Source organism: Glycine soja, chromosome 10 (genome assembly GCF_004193775.1).
Source record: "Glycine soja cultivar W05 chromosome 10, ASM419377v2, whole genome shotgun sequence".
In the NCBI taxonomy this organism is placed as follows: Eukaryota; Viridiplantae; Streptophyta; class Magnoliopsida; order Fabales; family Fabaceae; genus Glycine; species Glycine soja.
In genome coordinates this window covers 43,991,792-44,012,895 of record NC_041011.1, presented here as the reverse complement: position 1 = coordinate 44,012,895, position 21,104 = coordinate 43,991,792, and the positions used below count along the sequence as shown (strand labels likewise).

Here is a 21,104-nt window from a genome sequence, read left to right as displayed (position 1 = left end):
AGCAAGTCTTTAAAGATTCTATTACACTATTACGAATTTTCTAGATGAATGACAAGTGAATATTTTTTACATCATTAAGAGAGAAGCAAACTGTATGGCCTAAACTAAATAAACTAACAAATGCAGTGTCTGCAAATATTATATATTATATAATAATCTAAAGAAAAGACTCAAAGCAAGTGCTTCTCACCATGACAAGCTACATGGCGAATCACATGCAATAACCCCAAACACATCTCTCCCTTGAGTTGGTCAGGCAGCTAAATATGACATGTATAATGTATTAATAAAAATCTACCTTAGTACCGTAACAAAATTCTGACACTGATGCCTTCTAAACGAGAACCTAAATATTAAATCACCAAACCATTGTTTCCACCCATTCCATGCGTACAAGCATTCAAGGGAAATAAATAAGATGCGTAGAAGCATCTAAACTATTCATGGCCTTGCATTGAAGGCATAACCAGATGTTGTGGTTGCACCTGCAAATCCCAACAGATTAAGAAAATATCATTAGTCTCAAGAGAGAAGGTAGAAGAGATGTTCTTAGCATACGACTGAAAGCAAAGAAATCACACTATTCACTTGAACAAGCATTTGAATTCCTATGCCCAACCAATCTTAATTGTTAAAAACACCATGATTAACAAAACGAGTAGCATTTGATCATCAAAGAACAAGGACTCATAGGATGAAGCATGCAAAAACATAAGGAATACTGAGCAATCTACTTTTGCCATTATGAATTATATTTTGGCTTATGTAACATAAGTATCATCCTAGACTTTAGCCGAAGGACAATATTAAGACAAGTATTCAGGTAATTAGCAAATGATTTCCAATTTAGGCACCGCAAAAAACCTGAAATCACCAATGCCTTGTATTTAATGCTGAAAGGCTAAACTATTGTACGATGTTTAAAAATAAGCCAACTTTATAATGAATCAAAGAAACAATCTCATAACCTTCTGTTGTCACAGACTCCAATGAGCCCATCCATATTTTATTTATAGAAAGGGCTAAAGAATTATTATATTTTTCTATATCTTCAACAAAGTACCTACAAATTTAGGACAGTCATCATTCAACACTACGATAACTCACTTCTGAACAGATCTGGGGAGTTTTGCAAAGGATGGAGTAGGTAATCATGTGCACAGAACTTAACTATCATGTTCGATGAGGAGAAACAATAGACTAATAGAGAGGGCAGAACAAATTTGGAAAAAGAGAGAAAGGGGATATTATTAGAAGAGAGGGAGAACAACCAACAAGGTCCAGCATAGTTAGTAGGCTAGTAGATAGTTGGGTTCCTTAAACATGTTGTCAAGGATTTGATTCCTAGCAATGTGTACGGAGAAGACTTTACTAGTGATCTCTACACTTCAAAAGGAATTAATCTCTGACAATCAGTTGGGAGATATCCTTGATGAAAACCAAAAAAAAAAGAGAGAGAGGGAGAATAAAACAACTCGACAATCAGTCGATAACAATCAATCCTAAAACATAAGCTAGTAAATCAAAGTACATAGACAAGAAATACAATTTTAAAATAAAAAAGCTATTATACAATGGAAGTCTCAAATCCCTAGAACAACTCAGATAACTGCACATTTCAGGGGTGTGACTATGTGTGTGCATCAAAGGTATTTCTCAGTTGACAACTAATGACCAATTCCTTTCAAGATGAAAAAATCACTGAAGTGTGTACAACCCCATGGTTATGAGTTATGAAATTTTTAAGTGAAGTTTAATTTTTAGTATTATGAAATTATGCATATTATTATTTTTTTCGTTTAACACTGCTTTATATATTATACTAAAAATATAAAAAAATTATAGTCGGTTTAACCTCAGTTAGACCATTGAACCTTTAATCAGTGTTTTCACCATTTCAATGACCAATCTGGTTTTTAAAACATGCCTCAAACAAAAAAAAAATGTTCAAAGAACCTGAAGTTGTGTTAATAATATAAAAGGAAATTGAAACTCTCTGCAACTAAAATGAAAAAAAGAAGAAGATAGTAACTCAATTTAAAAGAACAAGAGTGTGGAACACAGGAGAATCCATCAACAATTTCCTGTCCCTTTTCAAGTTTAAGGGTAAACTACTGACACACTCAAAACATATTGTATGTTTAAGGGGGGTTGTCAAATATGCAGAGGGATTGGATAGCCTTACCCCATTGAAGTTTTCATTATTCTTAATTTTTTTTTCTTTTTCATTTTTATTTATGGAGTATTCCTTACCCACCAAATTCATCGTAATTTTCTTCTCTGTCTTGATGATTTTTTTTTCCTTTTATCTAAGCAAATAAAACTTGTAAATCACTTTATCTCTATGCAATATAACAGAGAATGTGTGTGTAACTGACATAGCACATTATTACGCTGACTTATCATGAGTTCATGACATCCAGAGCTGGGGAAATAAACGCTAATGTCCCACACTCCCACTGGTTTGGCACATTGTCAGCAGTATTAAGTAAACACGTAGTAACACTATAATACCATGGAGTGCTTAAGTAAACATCTAGTAACACTATGTTTTCTGAATGTCCATAATTGAGCTTGCATGTGTTTGCTATAAAAACAATTTGAGCATTTGTGCATTCAAGAGAGATGGAAAGAAAGACTATTACCTGCAAACCAATATAGTTCAGCGAACCCTGATGAACAAGCTGCCAGAAACATAAACCAACAGTGCAGACAAAGTACGTATTAACTAATGAACCAAACCATATTTACATCAACAAAATATCACAAGAATAAAAATTGTTAAACCAAAAATAAAACTCCAAAAAGGTTATGAAACCACACCTGAGCATTTTGACCTGCAAGGCCAACTTGATCTGGTCTAGCAGATCCATCACCACTTCTAGCAGATCCTTTAGTGTCACCCTATAAAGAATTTGTGTTTGCAAACATTAACATTTCCATTGGCAAAATAGTCCAAGATAAACAACCAAATAACACAATTAAGCCAAGGGGAGAATTAACTAACCTCCGCCTGTGATATCATGGACATTTCAAAATCACCAACCAAATAATAAGAAAGAAAGAAAAAAAGATCAGATAATTATAAAGGCATAAGGAACATTATCAAAACTTCAACATTAAAATGAAGAGAGGAGGATGAGAATGTACAGATCCAGTAATTACCAGGTTTCCCACCCACCCAGCTCATCTAACCAAACACCAACCCACACCTCGAGATGGAAAAGGAAATGAAAAATGGGAAGTTTATGTAATTTCACAAAACCTCAGGAGTAGTTAGTGTAATTTACTCAAGAATAAAATCGTCTTTTATATGTATATCTAGATTCTACAATTCAAGAGAGCCAGATGCATCAGACAAGGATTCAATTTAGATTATTCCAATTATCAAATTTTCTCCTCAAGTTCTAACATATATCAACTAAAAAAAAACTGACAGAAACCCTCAAAAAATATACCAAGAAAAAAGAAATATTACCTCTCTGTACCTAGCCAGGTACACCTTAAGCGGCTCAATGTAGTCTTCAAACCCTAAAGTTGCCATGGCCCATAGCAAATCGTCTCCATTGATTGTCTTTCTCTTCTCCTTCTGGCATTTCTCACTCGCCCTGCAAGTCATAATAACCACGTGCGTGGAATTCAGTAATTAAAAAATTCTCAGAACCCCCAATCCCCAAAAAATAAAAATTAAAAAACTGCAGCTTTACATTAAAAAACATTTTGAGCTAAAAAACAAAAAACATTTGATATCGATAACTGGATATGTATAGTTGCTAATAACTGACTCACTCGCTGGTAATGAAGCTGATGAATTCAGAAACGCATTCTTGCATTGTGTCTTTTGCATCCTTCGCAATCTTGCCATTGGGAGGCAGAGCCTTCTTCATGATGCGGCTGATGTTGGCAATGGGAAGGTACCGGTCCTGCTCTCTAGCCGCGCCGGACAACGAGCCGCGAGGGCTCTGCTCGCCACCACTCTCGTGACTCGGACTCGCCGGTGCATCCGACATCTCACAAACCCTACAAATTACAATACAAAATATTTCTGATTTCTCACAAACCAACCACCAATGCACCTTTGTTTGTTGTTGATGATGATGTTTATAGAAGAAACATGTATTATGGGAGATGAGAGGGAAGTGAAAAAAATTGAGGGGAAGAATTAATTGGCGATGGAAAGTGGACGGTGATGTATAAAAAAAATTGACATGGATGGACCCCAAATTTAACAGAAGAGGATAAAAGTTATTACCGGTGACAAAGAGAGTCAGTAAGAGAAAGGGGAAGGGATGAGATTTTGTATTTGGCGCCAGCGATGATTGGTTGGATCGGCTCCAAAAGCCAGACAATAACACAGAAAGCAGAGAAGATACTCCACTATTTTTACTTAACATTCTTGTCACCCTTCATCTTGTTTCTTTTCTTTAAGATATCTATGGAAATGGAAACAAATAAAAAATGATTTTTGTACGGTCAAATAAAAGTGATTTTTTAAAGAAAGTTTTTCTGGTGTAAACTGTAAAGTAATTTAAAAAGAGATTTTCTTATGTATTTTTTTATTTAATCAGAATATAGTTTAAAGATTTTGTATATTATTATTTTAATTATTAACTATATGTATAATAAAATATTATTTTTTATAGGTTTAAATATCATTTTGTTCACTTGGGTTGGCACAGCTTAAGATATTTCTTGTTTACTTTTTAATTGTAACTGTTACTTTAGTTTGTTGGATGCTCAATAACGCACGTCTAATCTTTACACGTAATCACACCTTACTCTCTTTTTTTTTTTATATATATATATATACTATCTTCAAACTAACAACACTCAAATCAAATAACACTTTCTCATCTTATAATTTCTTTTGTTTCTATCTGGAAATTGGGTTTACATGTTTAAATATTCATTTTAGATTAGATTTGGAAGGAAGGAATTGAATATAGCACACAACATAGGAAAAATGTGATTATAATTCCTATCATGTTATCTTGCATTCAAAGTCTTCTTCTTAATCTTCTTTTTTCCTTTTTAGAAAAAGAAACTCGTTATTAATTACATGTTTTTGAGTTTTTGAGGTGTCACATTTATAGTCAAATTTTTTCTAGTTATCTTATGTATGAAAGTAACAATGTCAACCATTTTATATTAAATGATTTTTTTTATCTCATTCAGATGCTATACGTTTTTTTTTTTAATATCTTTGTACCTTTAGGGAAATGAAGCGTTGGGAATATATAATTTTCTAATATCTCATGATGGTGAAAAAATGTATGGTATTGTGTTGGCAAAAAACACTTTGATCTAAGGAGAGGAATTAGAAGATACAAGGCGAGTAAAAAATCTATTATCTTTTATAGACTTTTTTTATTGTCTTCTGCTTTATTTCTATTTACTTACTTTATTATTTCTTCTTAAGTGTTTTGAGAGGTAAAGAAAAAAAATCTAATGAATTCTCCCCTATCTCATTCACATGATATAAGTTTATTTTAATTACTTTTTTTATTATTTTTGTGCCTCTAGGGAACAAAAGTTATGAGAGTGTTTAATTTTCTAATATTTCAAGAAGTAAAAAGATGCATGGCGTTCTGTTTGCAAAGACTCTTTGATCTCAAGAGAAAAAATGAAAAGAAACTAGATGGACAAAGTAAAAAAAAATCTTACATTTTATAGACTTTTTAACTGTTTTCATCTTCTACATTATTTTCTTTACTTAATTGTTTCGTTTAAGTATTTTTAAAGAGAAAGAAAAAATCTAATAATTTTTCCCTTATCTCATTCATAAGTTTTTTAAATTTTTATTTTATTTTTGTGCCTTTAGGGAATGAAATTCATGTGACTATATAATTTTCTAATATTCAAGGATGGTAAAAATATGTAGAATGTTGTGTTAGTCTTTGATCGGAAGAGAAAATAACGAACAAATGAGATAGGCAAAGTAAGAAAACCTCTTATATTATATAGACTTTTTTATTTGTCTTATATGTTATTTTTATTTACATTTATAATTAGTTTTGTGTTTTATTAATTTTCTTTTGTTTTTTATTGCTGTGGTTTTCTTTCCCTCGTTTTTTAAGTGTAGTTGAAGTATTTGAAATTTGGATGACAGAGTCTATAGGGATGAAGAAATAAACAAATTGTGAAGAACAGGATGATATCTCTCAATATGGAAAGGGGTCTTTCAAAATAAAGATTTTCCTGTGTTTTCTATTTGACGAGACAAATCTGATCAATAACTTTCTGATTCTGCTGGAACCAATAGTACGAGTATTTTTTTTTTTGAGCCAGACAAATTATTGGAATGAGTTTTGCTTCCTATCAAAGTCTTTTCAAATGGATTGTTTTAACTTAATTAAACAACTAAGGTAAACCGTTGGTCTTACACCCAGTTAGTTGTTAAAACATTTAACAGTGATTTATAGTTTCAAGAATCAACAAACATTCTAATTATATATTTGTTCACAAATATCATATTTTAAAAAGTAATGCGTCTTCCTTCAAGAAGGGAAACATCAAAGTAAGTTTTGCAAGTATATATATAAATATTGGATGCATATTTGATACACCAAAAGAAAGGACATAAATAACTAATTTGGTTCCTGGCAGTTACAAGTCGTTTTGGATACAAAATATGTTGTTTCAGTTTCATTAACTGTCCCTTCACAACCAATTAATTAACGTTTATCCGCCATCAAACGTGTACATAAAATACTCAATTCTTGGATTTACACAAATTCCAACAGCACCAAATTTTCATTCAACCTTTTTGGGTTGAGTAGCATGCAAGTAAAAGGTAAAAAAATAGATATGAACAGGAAAAGGAAAAGAGAAGAGTCTCTGGCATGCCATGCGTGCATCATGCAAAGATGAGAGTGTTATCTTTACATTCATGTGTTACAATAGTTGCAATCTTATTTGTCTATGTAGTGTTTACACTATGATGTGACTGTGTATTTATTCCCTTTTAAATATCCTTCTTTGTTTAATGGGAAGATGATGATGTCATGATAACCACATGGCATGCCATATGCTAATGTATCCATCTCTGTTCTTAATTAATTGTTATGCTTTATATTCCAATGGTAATTAATTTCAGAGGCAGATTCAGGAAATCACATTTTCATAGTTTTTTTTTTCACCCCTTTTTTGGGGTGTTTTGAAGATCTTCATGGATAGAAGTTAATGCATCACTTTCCGTTATTTTCCCTGTTCTGTGCATTAGAAGTCTAGAATATATTGCATGTTTGCCCTCTCGTAAAGTTGGGTAGTGACAGGTTACATATGAAGCAATATTTGAAATTGAAAATATCTAAGCACGGTTGCAACTGTTATTTTGATGTTTTAGTTACTATTAGTTTCATTCACTAACATCTTGATGAAGATGCTTTAATATTCAAATTCAAAGCACTGAGGCTTATTGTCATGACTTTGGCTTTATATACTATTACACAACTTACGATTTATAAAGGAATTCGAACAATTTTTTTTTATCTGTAAGAACTTTGATTTAAATTCAGTTTGTCCCTTGAGAAAACATTAATAGAGAACTTTATTCTATTTAGTCGCGATAGTTCTACCTCTATTTGTCTCTCTCCAAGAATCAACAGTCTCCCTAGTTCCTAGTAATTCCTCATCAATTCTTCTGAGTATCATAGGAACCTAAGGCAAGATCAAACAGTAAAGCCTGTTTTGAATGCCAGATTTCTGTAAGATTATTTTGATTTCCTATTGTAATGTTTGATACCCCAACAAATCACTAAGTTTCCTTTTGAGGGGAAAGGGTGTCCAAATTAAGTAGTAAAGGAGTATTAGTAAATTTAATGAGCTTTTACCTGCTGTGGTCATAGCCATTTTGAAGCAACAAGATTTTATTTTATGCCATCATTATTCAGGAATTATTTGGAAAGTAATTAAAATGTTTTAAATTTTAGCCAATTGATCAAGGGCACTCTTGTTTCACTATGTGTAGCTAATTGCAAGAAACCTTTCTATACAAAACAAAGTAAGTCTATACATGATATTTTCTCAACAATCTGAGTGACAATAAAAATTATAATGATGCTTTTTATCACGTGCATATATACTCATCTATTTAATTTCTCCAAATTTGTTATGTTAGTTTCATTGTTGTAATCTGGTAAGTTTGTATACTAATCAATGCCTAATTGCCTAATAACTATTAAATATATTTTAGGTTGGAGGAAAGGGTGGAAGTTGGTGTCTCGGAAGGAGAATTAGATGCTAGTGATGCTTGATATATAACAAAGATCAACTAAAATTGGTGCACCAAAAGTTTCCAGACGTGGAAGAAGAAGAACAACAATGACTGGTAAAAGTCCAATTACTCAACGGACAGCGAGACATGGCTCACACAAACTGTGCAAATTTGATTTAGCGGATCTAGAATGGACAAATATGATTCCAGAGTGTCCAACATACCACCCATCAGAGTATGAGTTTGAGCATCCTTTAGTTTATCTGCAGAAGATTGCTCCTGAGGCTTCTAAATATGGTATTTGATAACTGGTTATGCATTTTTTTTTCTTTTAATTACATGCAGTTTATCAGTGTGTTGATGAGGTAAGGGCTTCATCTGTCATTAAACAGTTTACACCAAGAACTCCCTTTGTATAAGAAATTGATGCAGAATATTAGTATGGTTTGTAAATAAGTTGGCATTTTTTGCCATATTATGTCCAATTGCTATGATGACTTGATTATTCAGATGCTGATCGGTATGATCACTTTTATCTTGCAAATACAAATTCCAGGATTCTTTTAGAAGTGAAGGAGGGGGGAAATGAGGGAAATTAGATGGATAGAGAATTGAAGCTCTCATGCATGTCTGAGTTTCCTTCAAAATTGAAAGGAAAACCCCCTATCTCCTCTCAAAATTAAACTTATTTACCCCTAAATTTGATCTTCTTACATCCATTTTGTTTGTCTGCCTAAGCATACTAGGGATGCTACTTAGTGACTCTTGCAATTCTCCAATGTACTTTCCTTTGGCCTTCTTTCTAAAAGTGTCCAAGTCACAAATTAAAAGGATTTATTTTGAACCAGAATAATTTATTCAAACAGGACAGAATTATCTAGAATCTAACATTTACTGCTTTTTTATGCCTTTTTCTTTTTACATTTTTGCTTATAGTTTGATCCTCATATTTCAGGTATATGCAAAATTGTTTCTCCAATTGCAGCCTCTAACCCAGCTGCTTTTGTCTTAATGAAAGAGAAAAAAGATTTCAAGTTTGAAACAAATGTACAGCCTCTTCGTCTTTCTAAATGGAATGAAAAGGATATAATAACCTTTTCTATGAGAGGCAGGTAAAATAATATCATATTTTTAAGCTTTTGCGCTGCGTAACTTATGTAACATAAAATAATTGTTGGTTGTTATTGTTTCAACCAGAAAATATACATATCATGACTTTGAGGTTCTTGCAAACAAGGCCTTTTTTAGTAGATTTCACAGTTCTAGAGACCTTCCTTCTTCTTATGTGGAAAAGGAATTCTGGCATGAGATGGCTCATGGAGAAAAAGGAACAGTTGAGTACGGAGTCAATGTCGAAGGTAGTGCCTTTTCATGTGATCCTAATGACAGGCTTGGAACAAGCAAATGGAATTTGAAGGTTGTTTTTTCAGATTGTATGCTGACTTCATTTCTTCTTAGTGTTCTCTTTGAGCATCAGCACTCCTGCAACTGATTTTTGGTTGTCATACATTGCTTCTAAAGAAGTAGAGTCTGCTATTAGAAGTTAATGTATTGATTTTTATTTGCAGCAGCATTATTTTTTATGCATGTATTTATTGTTTTATTAATATTTTGCATTTGATTTCAGAATTTTTCACGGCTTCCACAATCCCTGTTACGTTTAGTTGACAGGAAAATTCCCGTAAGCAAGCAATTTTTAAAACCTAAGATGAATTCAGAAGTTAACAAGTTCTACTTTCTAATTCCTATGCAAAATTTTAGGGAATAACTGATCCTATGCTTTACATTGGGATGCTGTTCAGTATGTTTGCGTGGCATGTTGAAGATCATTATTTGTACAGGTATATCTAAGAACAGTCTGCTTTTCCACTTCCTTAGCCATTGATCATTGTTTAACTCCAACTTAAATTTTGATATATATTTGTCTTGTTCACAGCATAAACTTTCATCACTCAGGTGCAAATAAAACTTGGTATGGCGTGCCTGGCCATGCAGCATCACAATTTGAAAAGACTGTCTTACAACATGTGTATTGCAATAAGATCATAACAAAACATGGAGAGGATGGAGCTTTCAAGTTTCTAGCACAAAAAACAACCATGTTCCCACCAAACGTCATGTTACAACATGATGTGGCAGTTTACAAGGCTGTACAAAAGCCAGGAGAGTTTATCATCACCTTTCCTAGAGCATATCATGCTGGATTTAGCCATGGTAAACTATCATTCTATTTGTAGGTGTCAGAGCAAATTTGTCTAGACATGTACTACTATATACAATGATACAAATTCTAGTTTTAGATATGGATTAGAGTTTAATTTTCAGGCAAGGCTAGGCTAAGGATTTTTATATTGTTAACCCATCAAAAGTCATGTTAAGTATAACTTTTAAAGTAATTATTATAGAAGTCAACAATTTATAATAGGATAATAGTGTAAAAATCTTTTATCCTGTCAATACATTCTAATTAAATTCTATCAATTATTTGATTCTTTTTGCTGATCCTAGGTTTTAACTGTGGAGAAGCAGTAAACTTTGCAAATGGTGATTGGTTTCCACTTGGGGCTGCAGCTAGCATGCGTTATACGCATCTCAAAATGATGCCTTTAATTCCATATGAGGAACTTCTTTGTAAAGAGGCAATGTTGGTTTTCAAGTCCTCAAGAGTCAGAAGTTCCAAGAACAAACCTGAAGACAAAACATCTTATCAAGCTATTATGCTGCCTTTTGTGCATCTTGTGCAATCTTATAAGACCTCCCTCCTGCGACTGAACAGTTCAAGAAAGTTGCCTAGTTCTTCAAATACAACAGGTTCTCAGATATGCAGCCTTTGCTACAGGGATTGTTATGTAGCTTACTTCTTGTGCAAGTACTGCTTTTCTCATCCAATTTGTCTTTTCCATGGTAAGACATGATTAATATATTCATTTTGAGAATTGTTATTTCAATTGCTTGAGTTATTGATATGTGAACATGCTTTCAGTTAATATGTAGATGTAGACTTCATGATGATTTGAGACTTGTTAATCTCTAATTTGTTAGCAACAAGATGACTTGGGATTTATTGACATATGTTTTTTGGCTCTGCTTATTACACCATGCAGACATTGCACCACAGACGTGTTTATGTGGAAGAGATTATACTATTTTCAAAAGGAATGACATTTTTGCACTGGAAGAAGCTGCAAAAAGTTCTCAACAGGGAAAAGAATGTGTTGACAAATTCTCTCTATCAAGTATATTCTCTTGTAGCAGAAATGATTGCATCAAAGATCCTGAAGTAAGTGAAATGTTAAACATAATTAGGTTAAGGCATTTTGATGGTTTGGCAATGAAACTTCTAAATCTTTAGCATATATGGCATTATTTTACTTTATCTTCAGGTTGCTTATTTAAAGTTTTTTTTTTCTTCCATTTTTTAAATTAAAACTGAAAGCAGAATAATCCTTGGCAGAGAGAAAAAAGTGTAAGAGGAACTGCTAGTTCTCTAGGGGCTGCATCTAAACCGAAAACAAAAGTGGCTGACAGCACCAAGCACAGTGTTGAAAGGAATAAGTCAACAATGAAACACTGGAGAAACAATGGGCTTCCATCTGTGAGGGGTACCGAAAGGCCAGGAATCATTTATAACCTGAGAAAAAGCAAATCAAAGTTGATTTAGTTACAGCAGTAACTTCCTTGGGAAACTTCTAACAATTGAGTCTGAAAAAATAAAATAAGATATTAACCTTCTTTTCTCAATTCACAGGATAGCCACTTGTCAAATTGAGACAGATTTTTCCTGATTCATCTGCTGAAATATACATTATTTAAAAGTATCTTACCCTAGATTAGTTTTACCTTTTCATTCTTTTTATATAGTATTATTTCTGGAATTTGTTAAGGGAATGAACAATATGTTGAAAGTATTAATTCTCTAACATATTCTCATTGTAGTAATGACTTGTTGACTTCTTTTTTAGCTCTTTTTTATCATATATGGTTCATCGTTGTTCATTCTTGGAAGTTTAATTTAATGAAGTGGTATATTTTGTCTCCTCAATTAAGTGATGATTACATCACCACAACTAACTCATGTATTAAGTACCAGGAACTTCGACGATATGACCAGCATTGAGGTTAACGTTACCAGCAGTTGTTAACTTCAAAAATCTTAAATTACATATCCAATATTTCTTCAGATATATTTTCGGTTTACAGGAATGTTTGACTATGGACCTTTTCCATGTAATTTGTTCCATCTCCTTTCCATTTCTATCCCCAACCAAACCACCAAAAATTCCTATTTCCATTCTCTTTCACTCCTCAAATATAGTGTAAATGAAAAGGGCAAAATTGCCAACTTATGTACTGCTGTAATTACCCCCTTCTAAAATAAAGATCATAAATATTTACATTCTGTGCTAGGATCTAAAATTGGTTGGCAATTTGTCTCAACTTCTAGTTCCATATCCAAAAAACAGGGAATCAACTCAACACTATCCAAATGTACCCCCGTTCGGCAACATCACCCACCTTGACCCTCGACTTCTTCACAATAATTACATAGAGCCTAAAACCTTTCATAAATCAACCGAGACATTTCACTTAAATAATCGATCGCAATACTTCAAAGGCTAAAAAATGAATTTTGTCAGCAAATGAGATCTAGCTTTTAACATTTTGACATTAAATATAACAACAAATGTAACAGTGCATTTGAAATTAAAACTGAAAGGAGAATAAAATAAACCAAAGCAATCCTTTCTGATCATATACTTGGAAGAGAGCATTCCCTTGGAAGATTGTTTTGGAACCTCTCATTGTCTTGTCTTGTCTTGTCAGTAATCATATTTACTGACCCATTTGAACCACCACCTCTTTGTAGACGAAAGTGTGCCGAAGTTGTATCCGTCACCCCAACTGGTAGGGCTAGCTGCTCTGCAAAACCTTGGGTTCCAAGGATTAGTTCACGGGATTAACCTAATTTCTTGGCTTCAAACTGAACATCAAAAGTTTGATAGGTTTACCAAATTAACATTTTTTTTCCGGTCTCTTGGCATGATGACAGTTCAGAATCAAAACACAATAAACAAGATAAGAATCACCATTCAAATAACCAACTAAAGTTGTCTCCATCCCCAGTTTTCATCAATTAAAGGAACCTGGTATAGTCTATATTTGAAGATTAGAACATGAATCTGGAAGCTGAAGTTTGTGCTGTATCTTGTGAATTGAAGAGACTCAGACCAGCTTGAAGTCACATGCAAATTAGATTAAATGGCAACCTACAAATTACATGCTCTAATATCAGTGTTGCACCCACTAGTCACTGAATCCATAGCAATTCATACAATATGAGTATATCAAATCAAATCGAACATCAGATCATCAATCATCAATCAAAAACAAATTATTACGCTTAATCCATACAAGAGCACACAAGAGCACACTCCTAATTTGAAACCCTTACTAGCAAGTAGCAAACCCAATTCAGTAAACAAAATCCAAAACACGAGAAAAAAAACCTTCCTACACTATTAATCATCACCAAAAGGCAAACTGAGCAAACCAAATCATGCCAATAGAAACGAGCAGGCTGAAACAACTAAGAACACATCAAGTAACATACTTAAATACAATTCAACACAATAATTGCCCACTGCATGCTAAAGACATGCATAAAATATTGGCAACCAATGCACAACCTTTTGTAAACAATATGAACCATACTCCCACAACATCAACATTGAATCATCAATTCATAACATCATATCATCTATAATGGAAACCGCATTTGTAATTCAGCACTGAAAAACATGTTCTGACCAAAATGTACTAGTTCAGTTTCAATCCAATAGTCACACAAACACTTAATTTAATGTATGTAATCCCAGAGTCAATCTAATTCTAGTTTGTGATATCACTCAATTGAAAGTTGCCATTCCAATAAATCTCAGAGGGAAATTGTTCGAACAAATCATTCTTTTAAAAACGAACAACTGAGGTAACTTGATCCCAGGTGTTCAAACCCCAGTGGCCCTTTGCCTTAACTTAGCCTATCTTTCCCAGTCCCCAGATATTGGACTCTCTTCTAAACTATATAAAAAAGAGAACAGTATCAAAAGCAAAAAAAAGTCACTGACCAAGCAGAAGCAACTGTTAGACCAAATTCATACCAATGAAACATATAGGTGCATAGAATGCCCAGCATCAGCAAGTGATAGGCATAGAGTAGAGGGCTACCAAGAAAATAAAATTAAACAGAAGAATAACAAGCTAGGTTAGATGTCTTAGCTCTTGATACATAGGCTAGAAGCCTAGAATGATTTTGCACTTTCTGTGCTCTCTAATCCACAGGAGTTGTTTAACACTATCAAAAAGCATCTTGACTGCCTAAAGCTTATGAATTGTCAGGGATTCTGAAATCAAATTTTCAGGGAAATTGGAACACTAATACAAAAGCTTGACAAAATTAACATATTTTAATTCCAAGTATCACAACATTCTGCATTGCCTGTTATTTTATCCTCTAAATCATTTTAATAAATACCTGGACCTCATAAAGCTATGACAATATAGTTTTGACATTTAATACAAGCGAACCATGGAAATTCAAGAAAGAAATCAGAATTCACAACTAGCAAAATTTTTATAATTGTGATGAAGGTGAAGAATAGTGCCTTCAAAGGCTTTGAAACGGATTGTCAGAAGAGAGCAAAACAGATTGAAACAGATGCATGATTAGTATTGTTACAGTTACAAAGAAAAAGTTTCATCTTCCAAAACATATAAGAAACATGAAATCATACACAGATTGAAATGAGACAATATAGATTACTCAAAATATAAAATCATCATGAATTGGATTGTATTTGTATGTGACAAAACTTTGGTGAAGCTATATAAAAATAAACTCATGCTAAAAACTGTTCCTAATGCTACAGTACATGAAGTATGAGCTACAAACACATTCAACAACTACATGCTCTCTTCACAGCTAAGGAATGAAAAATATCAGACTTTACGAGCCAGTGTCCTCTGCTTGGTTCCATGCTGCACTACCTTTTTCCCACAGAAAGGCCCTTACGCCGTCCGACTGCATTAATCAATTTTCTTGCAGTATTTGGAAGAACACTAGAACCATCTCCAAACTCTTCAACTTCCTCTTCCGTTTTAGGTACAAAGAAAGGATCCTCAGGAATTCTAAGCTCATCGGCAAAACCAAAGCTCTCAGAAACAGGAAGATACGCATGCACAGTGAAGAAAGGGGAACCTTCTTGCATCTCTTCCTTCGGGAAAGTACAGCATACATGGGACCCAAAGGTGTATTCAATTCACAAAAATACATTGCTTCCACCAGCCGTGGTTTATTCTGAACCACAGCTGCTCTACAAGCATCTTTGACAGCTGCTCCGATTGTTGGTGCGTTTCAGATTCATCATGCTGTCCTGGAAATGGAGAGAGACAATTTTGCCAGATTTTGGAGATGGTTCTAGTGTTCTTCCAAATACGTGTTCCAATAGCGTCTAGAGAATATTCACCCAATGATGAATTTGCATAAAAAATTCAACAGAACCACGCAACAACAATTTGTTTTCAGAGAGAATATTCACCCAATGATGAATTTGCATAAAAAATTCAACAAAACCACGCAACAACAATTTGTTTTCAGAGTTAAGAGTGCTACTGTGCTAGTAATGGAAATATAATTGATAAGAAAAACTATCTAGTTATCAGTGTATTTAAATATAAGTCACATTCAATAAAATAAAACAAGTTATCAGTAGCACTCCTAAAATCCTGCAGTTTCCAAATAGACTCTCTATTGCATTGCCTTCTTTACTACTTTTCTCTTCTATGTTTTTCTTTATCCTAAAACTAAAACCAACAATTATTCTATTTATTGATGTGATTTTCTCTAACTTTGATGATAAAAATATGTTCGATACGATTGCAATTTAGAACTTTGTATATATTAGCTGGATTTACAACAAAACTAAGCTACTAATTTTTATTATAATTGATTATTAAAAAAATCTAATTTTTGCACATCTTATAAAGGAAACTCATAATGCTTTTGATAATTGTATTTTCATCATGTTCTTTGGATTGAACTTGATACCCATCTCAACTTTCTCTACCACATAAGCCAAGATGGGAATTTGTCTGCATGCCTCAGTTACATGGGAATTTGTCTCTTAAAGAAGGAAGTCAACTTGTAGTGACATGAGTTGTGTAGTGTAGGGATTCATCGAATGAAGATGATGATGGTTGCTACTAGTATAGATTCCAATGTCCAAATAAGATCATTTCGCTGAATGTTATGTGCTTATTGAACAACACATCTGACTTGTATTTTAGGCAAACCTAATGGATGGATCACTAGTAAAATTTCTTTTTTAAACTTACACAGGACCATAAAGCACTCCAAAAGTTTTTAAATTTCAACTTTTACCCTTCAGTTCCATTTTATTGTTGAAATTATATAAGTGTGACCCCTTCAAAATTCTGATTTTAATTGGCTCCCCGACCTCTGCATCCTTACTCTACCCTGGTACATGATGTCATGGTAATCTATTTACCATTTTGAATTAAAAGTAGAACAAATTAATTTGAAAAGTGTAATGTGTAAAGAATTTAAAAAGAAAAGTCTTCTAATTAAAGAAACAAAATGGTGCATGTCTGTTGTCAATAGTCGTGCGTGGGTAAATTCAAATATATTTTTGTTTCTTGCAATCACACCATAAGTTAAATGCCAAATATTAAAAAGAAAAAAAGATTGAATTTTAAGAGCCAAACATGTGTGCGTGAAGTAGACATGCAAAAAGAACTAAGTTAAGGAAAAGAGAACACTTAATTTCCCTACGACCATGAAATTGTTGCATTCAGGCATTAGCTAGGTGCAACCATTAAATATAACATCAGATCATTCATAATTTATCTTAATAAATCTAATTTAAAGTATCGATATTCACTCAATGGTTCTAATTCGTGAATGTGTGAATGCAGAAAATCATTTAATAATTCATTTACTATATCAAAAGATATTACTTTATCTGTAACTTCTGATTTAACTATAACTAAGATATTAAATTGTTAGTATTTATTTTTTAAGTTTAAATATTAATTATTTATGCATGAAAGAGAGATTGCTGCCTAAAAAAACAGAAAAGAAGTACAAAATAAAAAAATATAGTATATTCTATAGATAGGAAAAATGCGTATATAATTTGTTACGAATTATAGCATATTTTATGTATAGACATTAATATTTTTACTTATTTATTTTATTTAATTTGATTGATTTTTAAAAAAATTCAATGCATTACTATTTTTATACATTATAAAAAAATTATTTTATAGATGTAATTTTAAATTATGTTGAAAAAAATAAAAATATGATAATTCATTCAATAAAATCTGATTGACTCAAATATTAAATATGTTTAAAATGCATAATTTTATTAAGATTTGATAAAAAAAATTATATATTTTGCTATTTTTTTCTACATTTTAATGATAAAGACAAAAAAGACCCAGCATTATTTTATTTAATACAAAAATAATTTTATTTGTTTTATATTTTTATTTATATAATATTTATTTTGAATTTATCTAAATTTTTCTTCGTGACAAAATTATATTTTAGGATCGGGTAAATATTTATTTTTGTCAAGCTAATAGTTAGGTTGTTCTTGAAAGATGAAAAAAAAATAAAATTTTGTCCATGAATCTACAACAAATTAGTCATGTTATCAGTATTTTATGTTAACTCAAACTGTTATGTCTACATGATATTTTTGATGACTTGACAAATGATAGTCTCCATGTGATTGTCATATGTCAAAAAGTTAATTTTTCGATTTGATCTCCAAACTTAATAGTTCCTGAACTTACTTAGGTATTGTCACTTTGATCCTTAAAATTACTTTTGAATTTTTAATTAAATCTAACACTACATATAGATTATTAGCATAATGATAATAAATGATATTTGTTTACATTGATAACAATTATTTACAGTGATGTAAATTGAATGAAATAATTATCAAATATAGAAATAAAAAATATTATATTTTATATTTTGAAATCACTATTAATTTATTTATTATATTTTATTAAGTTAAAATTTTGTCAAATAATATTATAAGGGTAACACCAACAATAGATGACATAAGTGTATGCAAGAAAATGATTCTAACATTTTTATTTTTGTTCCTTTCTGATTGTCAAATTTTTTTAATTGTCTTTTCATCATTAACATTATTCCATAAAATAGATTAATTAATTAATTAATCTAACATTTTACGCATATTAATAACATATAAAATAATAACTTGATTTGAAATCTTATAAAATCTTATTAGTAATGTCATAAATTTAGTACTTACTATTGCAATGTAACCACTCATAAATTAGTTTCATATTTATAGTATAATTTAAACAATAAAATTGAAAAAATAATAAAAGTGAAAAAAATATAATAATATTTATGCTAATAATTTTATGCAACATGAGACTTAATTGAAAAATTAAAAGTACTTTCAAGAACTTAAAAGTTAGTAGGTGATTAAATTCAAAAGTTAAAATGATAATAAGTTATGTGAATGTCACATCATCATCCAAAGTGTATATAGGTAAAATTATTTGAGTAAATAGAAAAACTAATAGTGTGACTAATTTATTATATTTTTTACAAATTTAAAAACACAAAATTTTAATTTTTTATCTTTTAAAAACCTCACTATTAATACCCAACAAATTTAATGATGAAAATTGATATTTATTCTTTGGTATCTCTAGAATGTAGAAAGGATATTAGATGGCCATTTTTTAATTGTACTTTACAGGAAAAGGAAGCTGGAGTTTCAAAAAGAAAACAATGTTGTGGACTTGTTCATGCAACATACAGTGGCTAGCTAGCGGTTAATTACCAAGCCCTACCTTAATTAATTGGAATAAATTTGAAGACTTGCTCAAATTGTACTAATTAAATCCCATCAGTCACACAGATGCAGACACCGAAAGGAAGAAAAATTCCCGCAGGACTCAGTTAAGCTGGTATTATCATCTCACTTTAGTTTAGTATTTTGCTAGTGGTCAATATAACATGTTTGTCTAAAATAAAGGCATATATAAAATTGAGCCTGCAGAGAAGTGTTCAACAGCAGACAAAACAACTTCAACTACTTGCTATCTTAATTTAATTTGATTGACAAAACACACGTTTTAGTTAATTTTTTGACAAACCAAAACTTCATCACTAGTCACCTCTTTCAAAACGATCCTATAAATACATTCGCTTGAGCTCAGGCTCTCTCCACCTCGTCCTTCATACTCAACAACATATATACAACTACACTTACATATATAGCAACTCTCTTCCTTGTCTTGTCCTTAATTTATACACAACCTCCAAATTCCAACCATATCTATACTGTACGCACGAGTGCCGATCTTCCCACTACCATTATTTACCAAAACAAGCAATGGATAATACTAGCATGCTTCAAATGGTTTCAAGTTTGGTTCTGATTCTAAGTGTTTCATCATTGGCTTCAGCATCTCTGAAAGTGGGTTTCTACAGCTCCACGTGTCCATCTGCCGAGGAAATAGTGAGAAGCACAGTAAACAAAGCAATTTCAGACAACGCCGGCATAGCTGCGGGTCTCATAAGAATGCATTTCCATGATTGCTTTGTCAGGGTAGGTTCACTTCCTATATACCATGTTAAAACTATTATTTCTATTACTATTTCAGATTGCAAATTAAGTCTCTATTCTTAACTGCTATGTATATACAGGGTTGCGATGGTTCCGTGTTACTAGCATCTACCCCAGGTAACCCAGTAGCCGAGAGAGACCATTTTGCCAACAACCCAAGCTTGCGTGGCTTCGAGGTGATTGAGGAGGCCAAGACCCAATTAGAGGCTGCATGCCCTCAAACGGTATCGTGTGCAGACATTTTGGCATTCGCAGCACGAGACAGTGCTCTCAAAGTTGGTGGCATAAACTACGACGTACCATCTGGACGCAGAGACGGACGCATCTCCATTGCTGATGAAGTGCCACGGAATCTGCCTGCACCAACCTCCAGTGCCCATGAACTTGTTAGTAATTTTTCTCGAAAGGGCTTGTCAGCAGATGAAATGGTGACACTTTCAGGAGCGCATTCAATTGGTGTCTCGCATTGTTCTGCCTTCTCCAAGCGCTTGTACTCTTTCAATGACACAGTCACACAAGATCCCTCTATGGACTCTTCATATGCTGAAACGTTGAAAAGCAATTGTCCTGCACCACCTTCCACCACAGATTCAACAGTGTCTCTTGATCCTTCCACTCCCATTCGTTTGGACAACAAATACTATGAGGGATTGATCAACCACCGTGGCCTCCTCACATCAGATCAGACTTTGTACACCAGTCAAACCACAAGGGAAATGGTTCAAAGCAATGCCAACAATGGTGCTAGTTGGGCTGAGAAGTTTGCCAAGGCAATGGTGCAAATGGGTTCCATAGAAGTGCTTACGGGCTCCGATGGTGAGATAAGGAGACGTTGCAGCCTTGTTAATTAATTAATTCACAGCTGCTGCATTCTTCTTGAAACCAAACTCAATTGTTTCTTATATATTGCATTCTTTTCATTATTGTTGGACAAAAAAAAAATGGTGAGTTTGCCAATTGTTTCGTTCTTTGAATTTTTTAATACTTGTTTATGTTGGCGTGAATCATGGCTGTAATTATGTTTTAATTGGTAGCAATATATAATGTAATTATGGGAACAGAATATGTGCATCGATTTATTCTTCCTTTCCTTATTTATGTTTTTGATCCTGTATTGTAATTATATAGTCTTTGACCACAGTAAATAAGATACAGCCAACATTATACCATGTTTGAGTTGGTAT

At 32.5% G+C, this 21,104-nt stretch overlaps 3 protein-coding genes across 4 annotated transcripts; 2 read left to right on the top strand and 1 right to left on the bottom strand.

Moving 5' to 3' along the window:
- Window positions 1–105: 105 nt before the first annotated feature.
- On the bottom strand, window positions 106–4,418 carry LOC114369188 (nuclear transcription factor Y subunit B-1-like). 2 transcript variants are annotated; one of them, XM_028326381.1, is made up of 7 exons: window positions 4,253–4,418; window positions 3,790–4,020; window positions 3,479–3,608; window positions 3,008–3,013; window positions 2,824–2,904; window positions 2,646–2,684; window positions 106–485 (listed from the first exon to the last, which is right to left on the bottom strand). In XM_028326381.1, the coding sequence occupies exons 2-7, from the start codon at window positions 4,008–4,010 to the stop codon at window positions 438–440; spliced, it is 525 nt and encodes a 174-aa protein (XP_028182182.1). In that variant the 5' UTR covers window positions 4,011–4,020; window positions 4,253–4,418; the 3' UTR covers window positions 106–437. The 2 variants fall into 2 exon arrangements, with proteins under 2 accessions (XP_028182182.1, XP_028182183.1); XM_028326382.1 differs by lacking the exon at window positions 4,253–4,418 and having other exon boundaries at window positions 3,790–4,222.
- A 3,780-nt stretch (window positions 4,419–8,198) lies between these two features.
- On the top strand, window positions 8,199–12,035 carry LOC114370985 (lysine-specific demethylase JMJ706-like). The gene is made up of 9 exons (XM_028328385.1): window positions 8,199–8,512; window positions 9,171–9,327; window positions 9,413–9,632; window positions 9,843–9,896; window positions 9,977–10,056; window positions 10,152–10,429; window positions 10,724–11,119; window positions 11,320–11,429; window positions 11,655–12,035. Exons 1-9 carry the CDS (start codon window positions 8,323–8,325, stop codon window positions 11,874–11,876), a joined length of 1,707 nt encoding a protein of 568 aa, XP_028184186.1. The 5' UTR covers window positions 8,199–8,322; the 3' UTR covers window positions 11,877–12,035.
- A 7,490-nt stretch (window positions 12,036–19,525) lies between these two features.
- Window positions 19,526–20,985, top strand: LOC114370997 (peroxidase 5-like). Its single transcript, XM_028328400.1, has 2 exons — window positions 19,526–19,902; window positions 20,001–20,985. The coding sequence occupies exons 1-2, from the start codon at window positions 19,687–19,689 to the stop codon at window positions 20,769–20,771; spliced, it is 987 nt and encodes a 328-aa protein (XP_028184201.1). The 5' UTR covers window positions 19,526–19,686; the 3' UTR covers window positions 20,772–20,985.
- The last annotated feature ends 119 nt before the right edge of the window (window positions 20,986–21,104 follow it).

Bases quoted from the DNA above. Each gene is read 5' to 3' on its own strand.
- LOC114370985 (XM_028328385.1), top strand. From the start codon at position 8,323: ATGACTGGTAAAAGTCCAATTACTCAACGGACAGCGAGACATGGCTCA. The intron at 10,430-10,723 runs GTAAACTATCAT...TGCTGATCCTAG, and splicing joins TCATGCTGGATTTAGCCATG to GTTTTAACTGTGGAGAAGCA. The intron at 11,430-11,654 runs GTTGACAAATTC...AACTGAAAGCAG, and splicing joins CTCAACAGGGAAAAGAATGT to AATAATCCTTGGCAGAGAGA.
- LOC114370997 (XM_028328400.1), top strand. From the start codon at position 19,687: ATGGATAATACTAGCATGCTTCAAATGGTTTCAAGTTTGGTTCTGATT. The intron at 19,903-20,000 runs GTAGGTTCACTT...ATGTATATACAG, and splicing joins TCCATGATTGCTTTGTCAGG to GGTTGCGATGGTTCCGTGTT.
- LOC114369188 (XM_028326381.1), bottom strand. From the start codon at position 4,010: ATGTCGGATGCACCGGCGAGTCCGAGTCACGAGAGTGGTGGCGAGCAG. The intron at 3,609-3,789 runs GTGAGTCAGTTA...TATGACTTGCAG, and splicing joins ATCAGCTTCATTACCAGCGA to GGCGAGTGAGAAATGCCAGA. The intron at 2,685-2,823 runs GTGTGGTTTCAT...TGTTTCTGGCAG, and splicing joins TTGCAGGTCAAAATGCTCAG to CTTGTTCATCAGGGTTCGCT.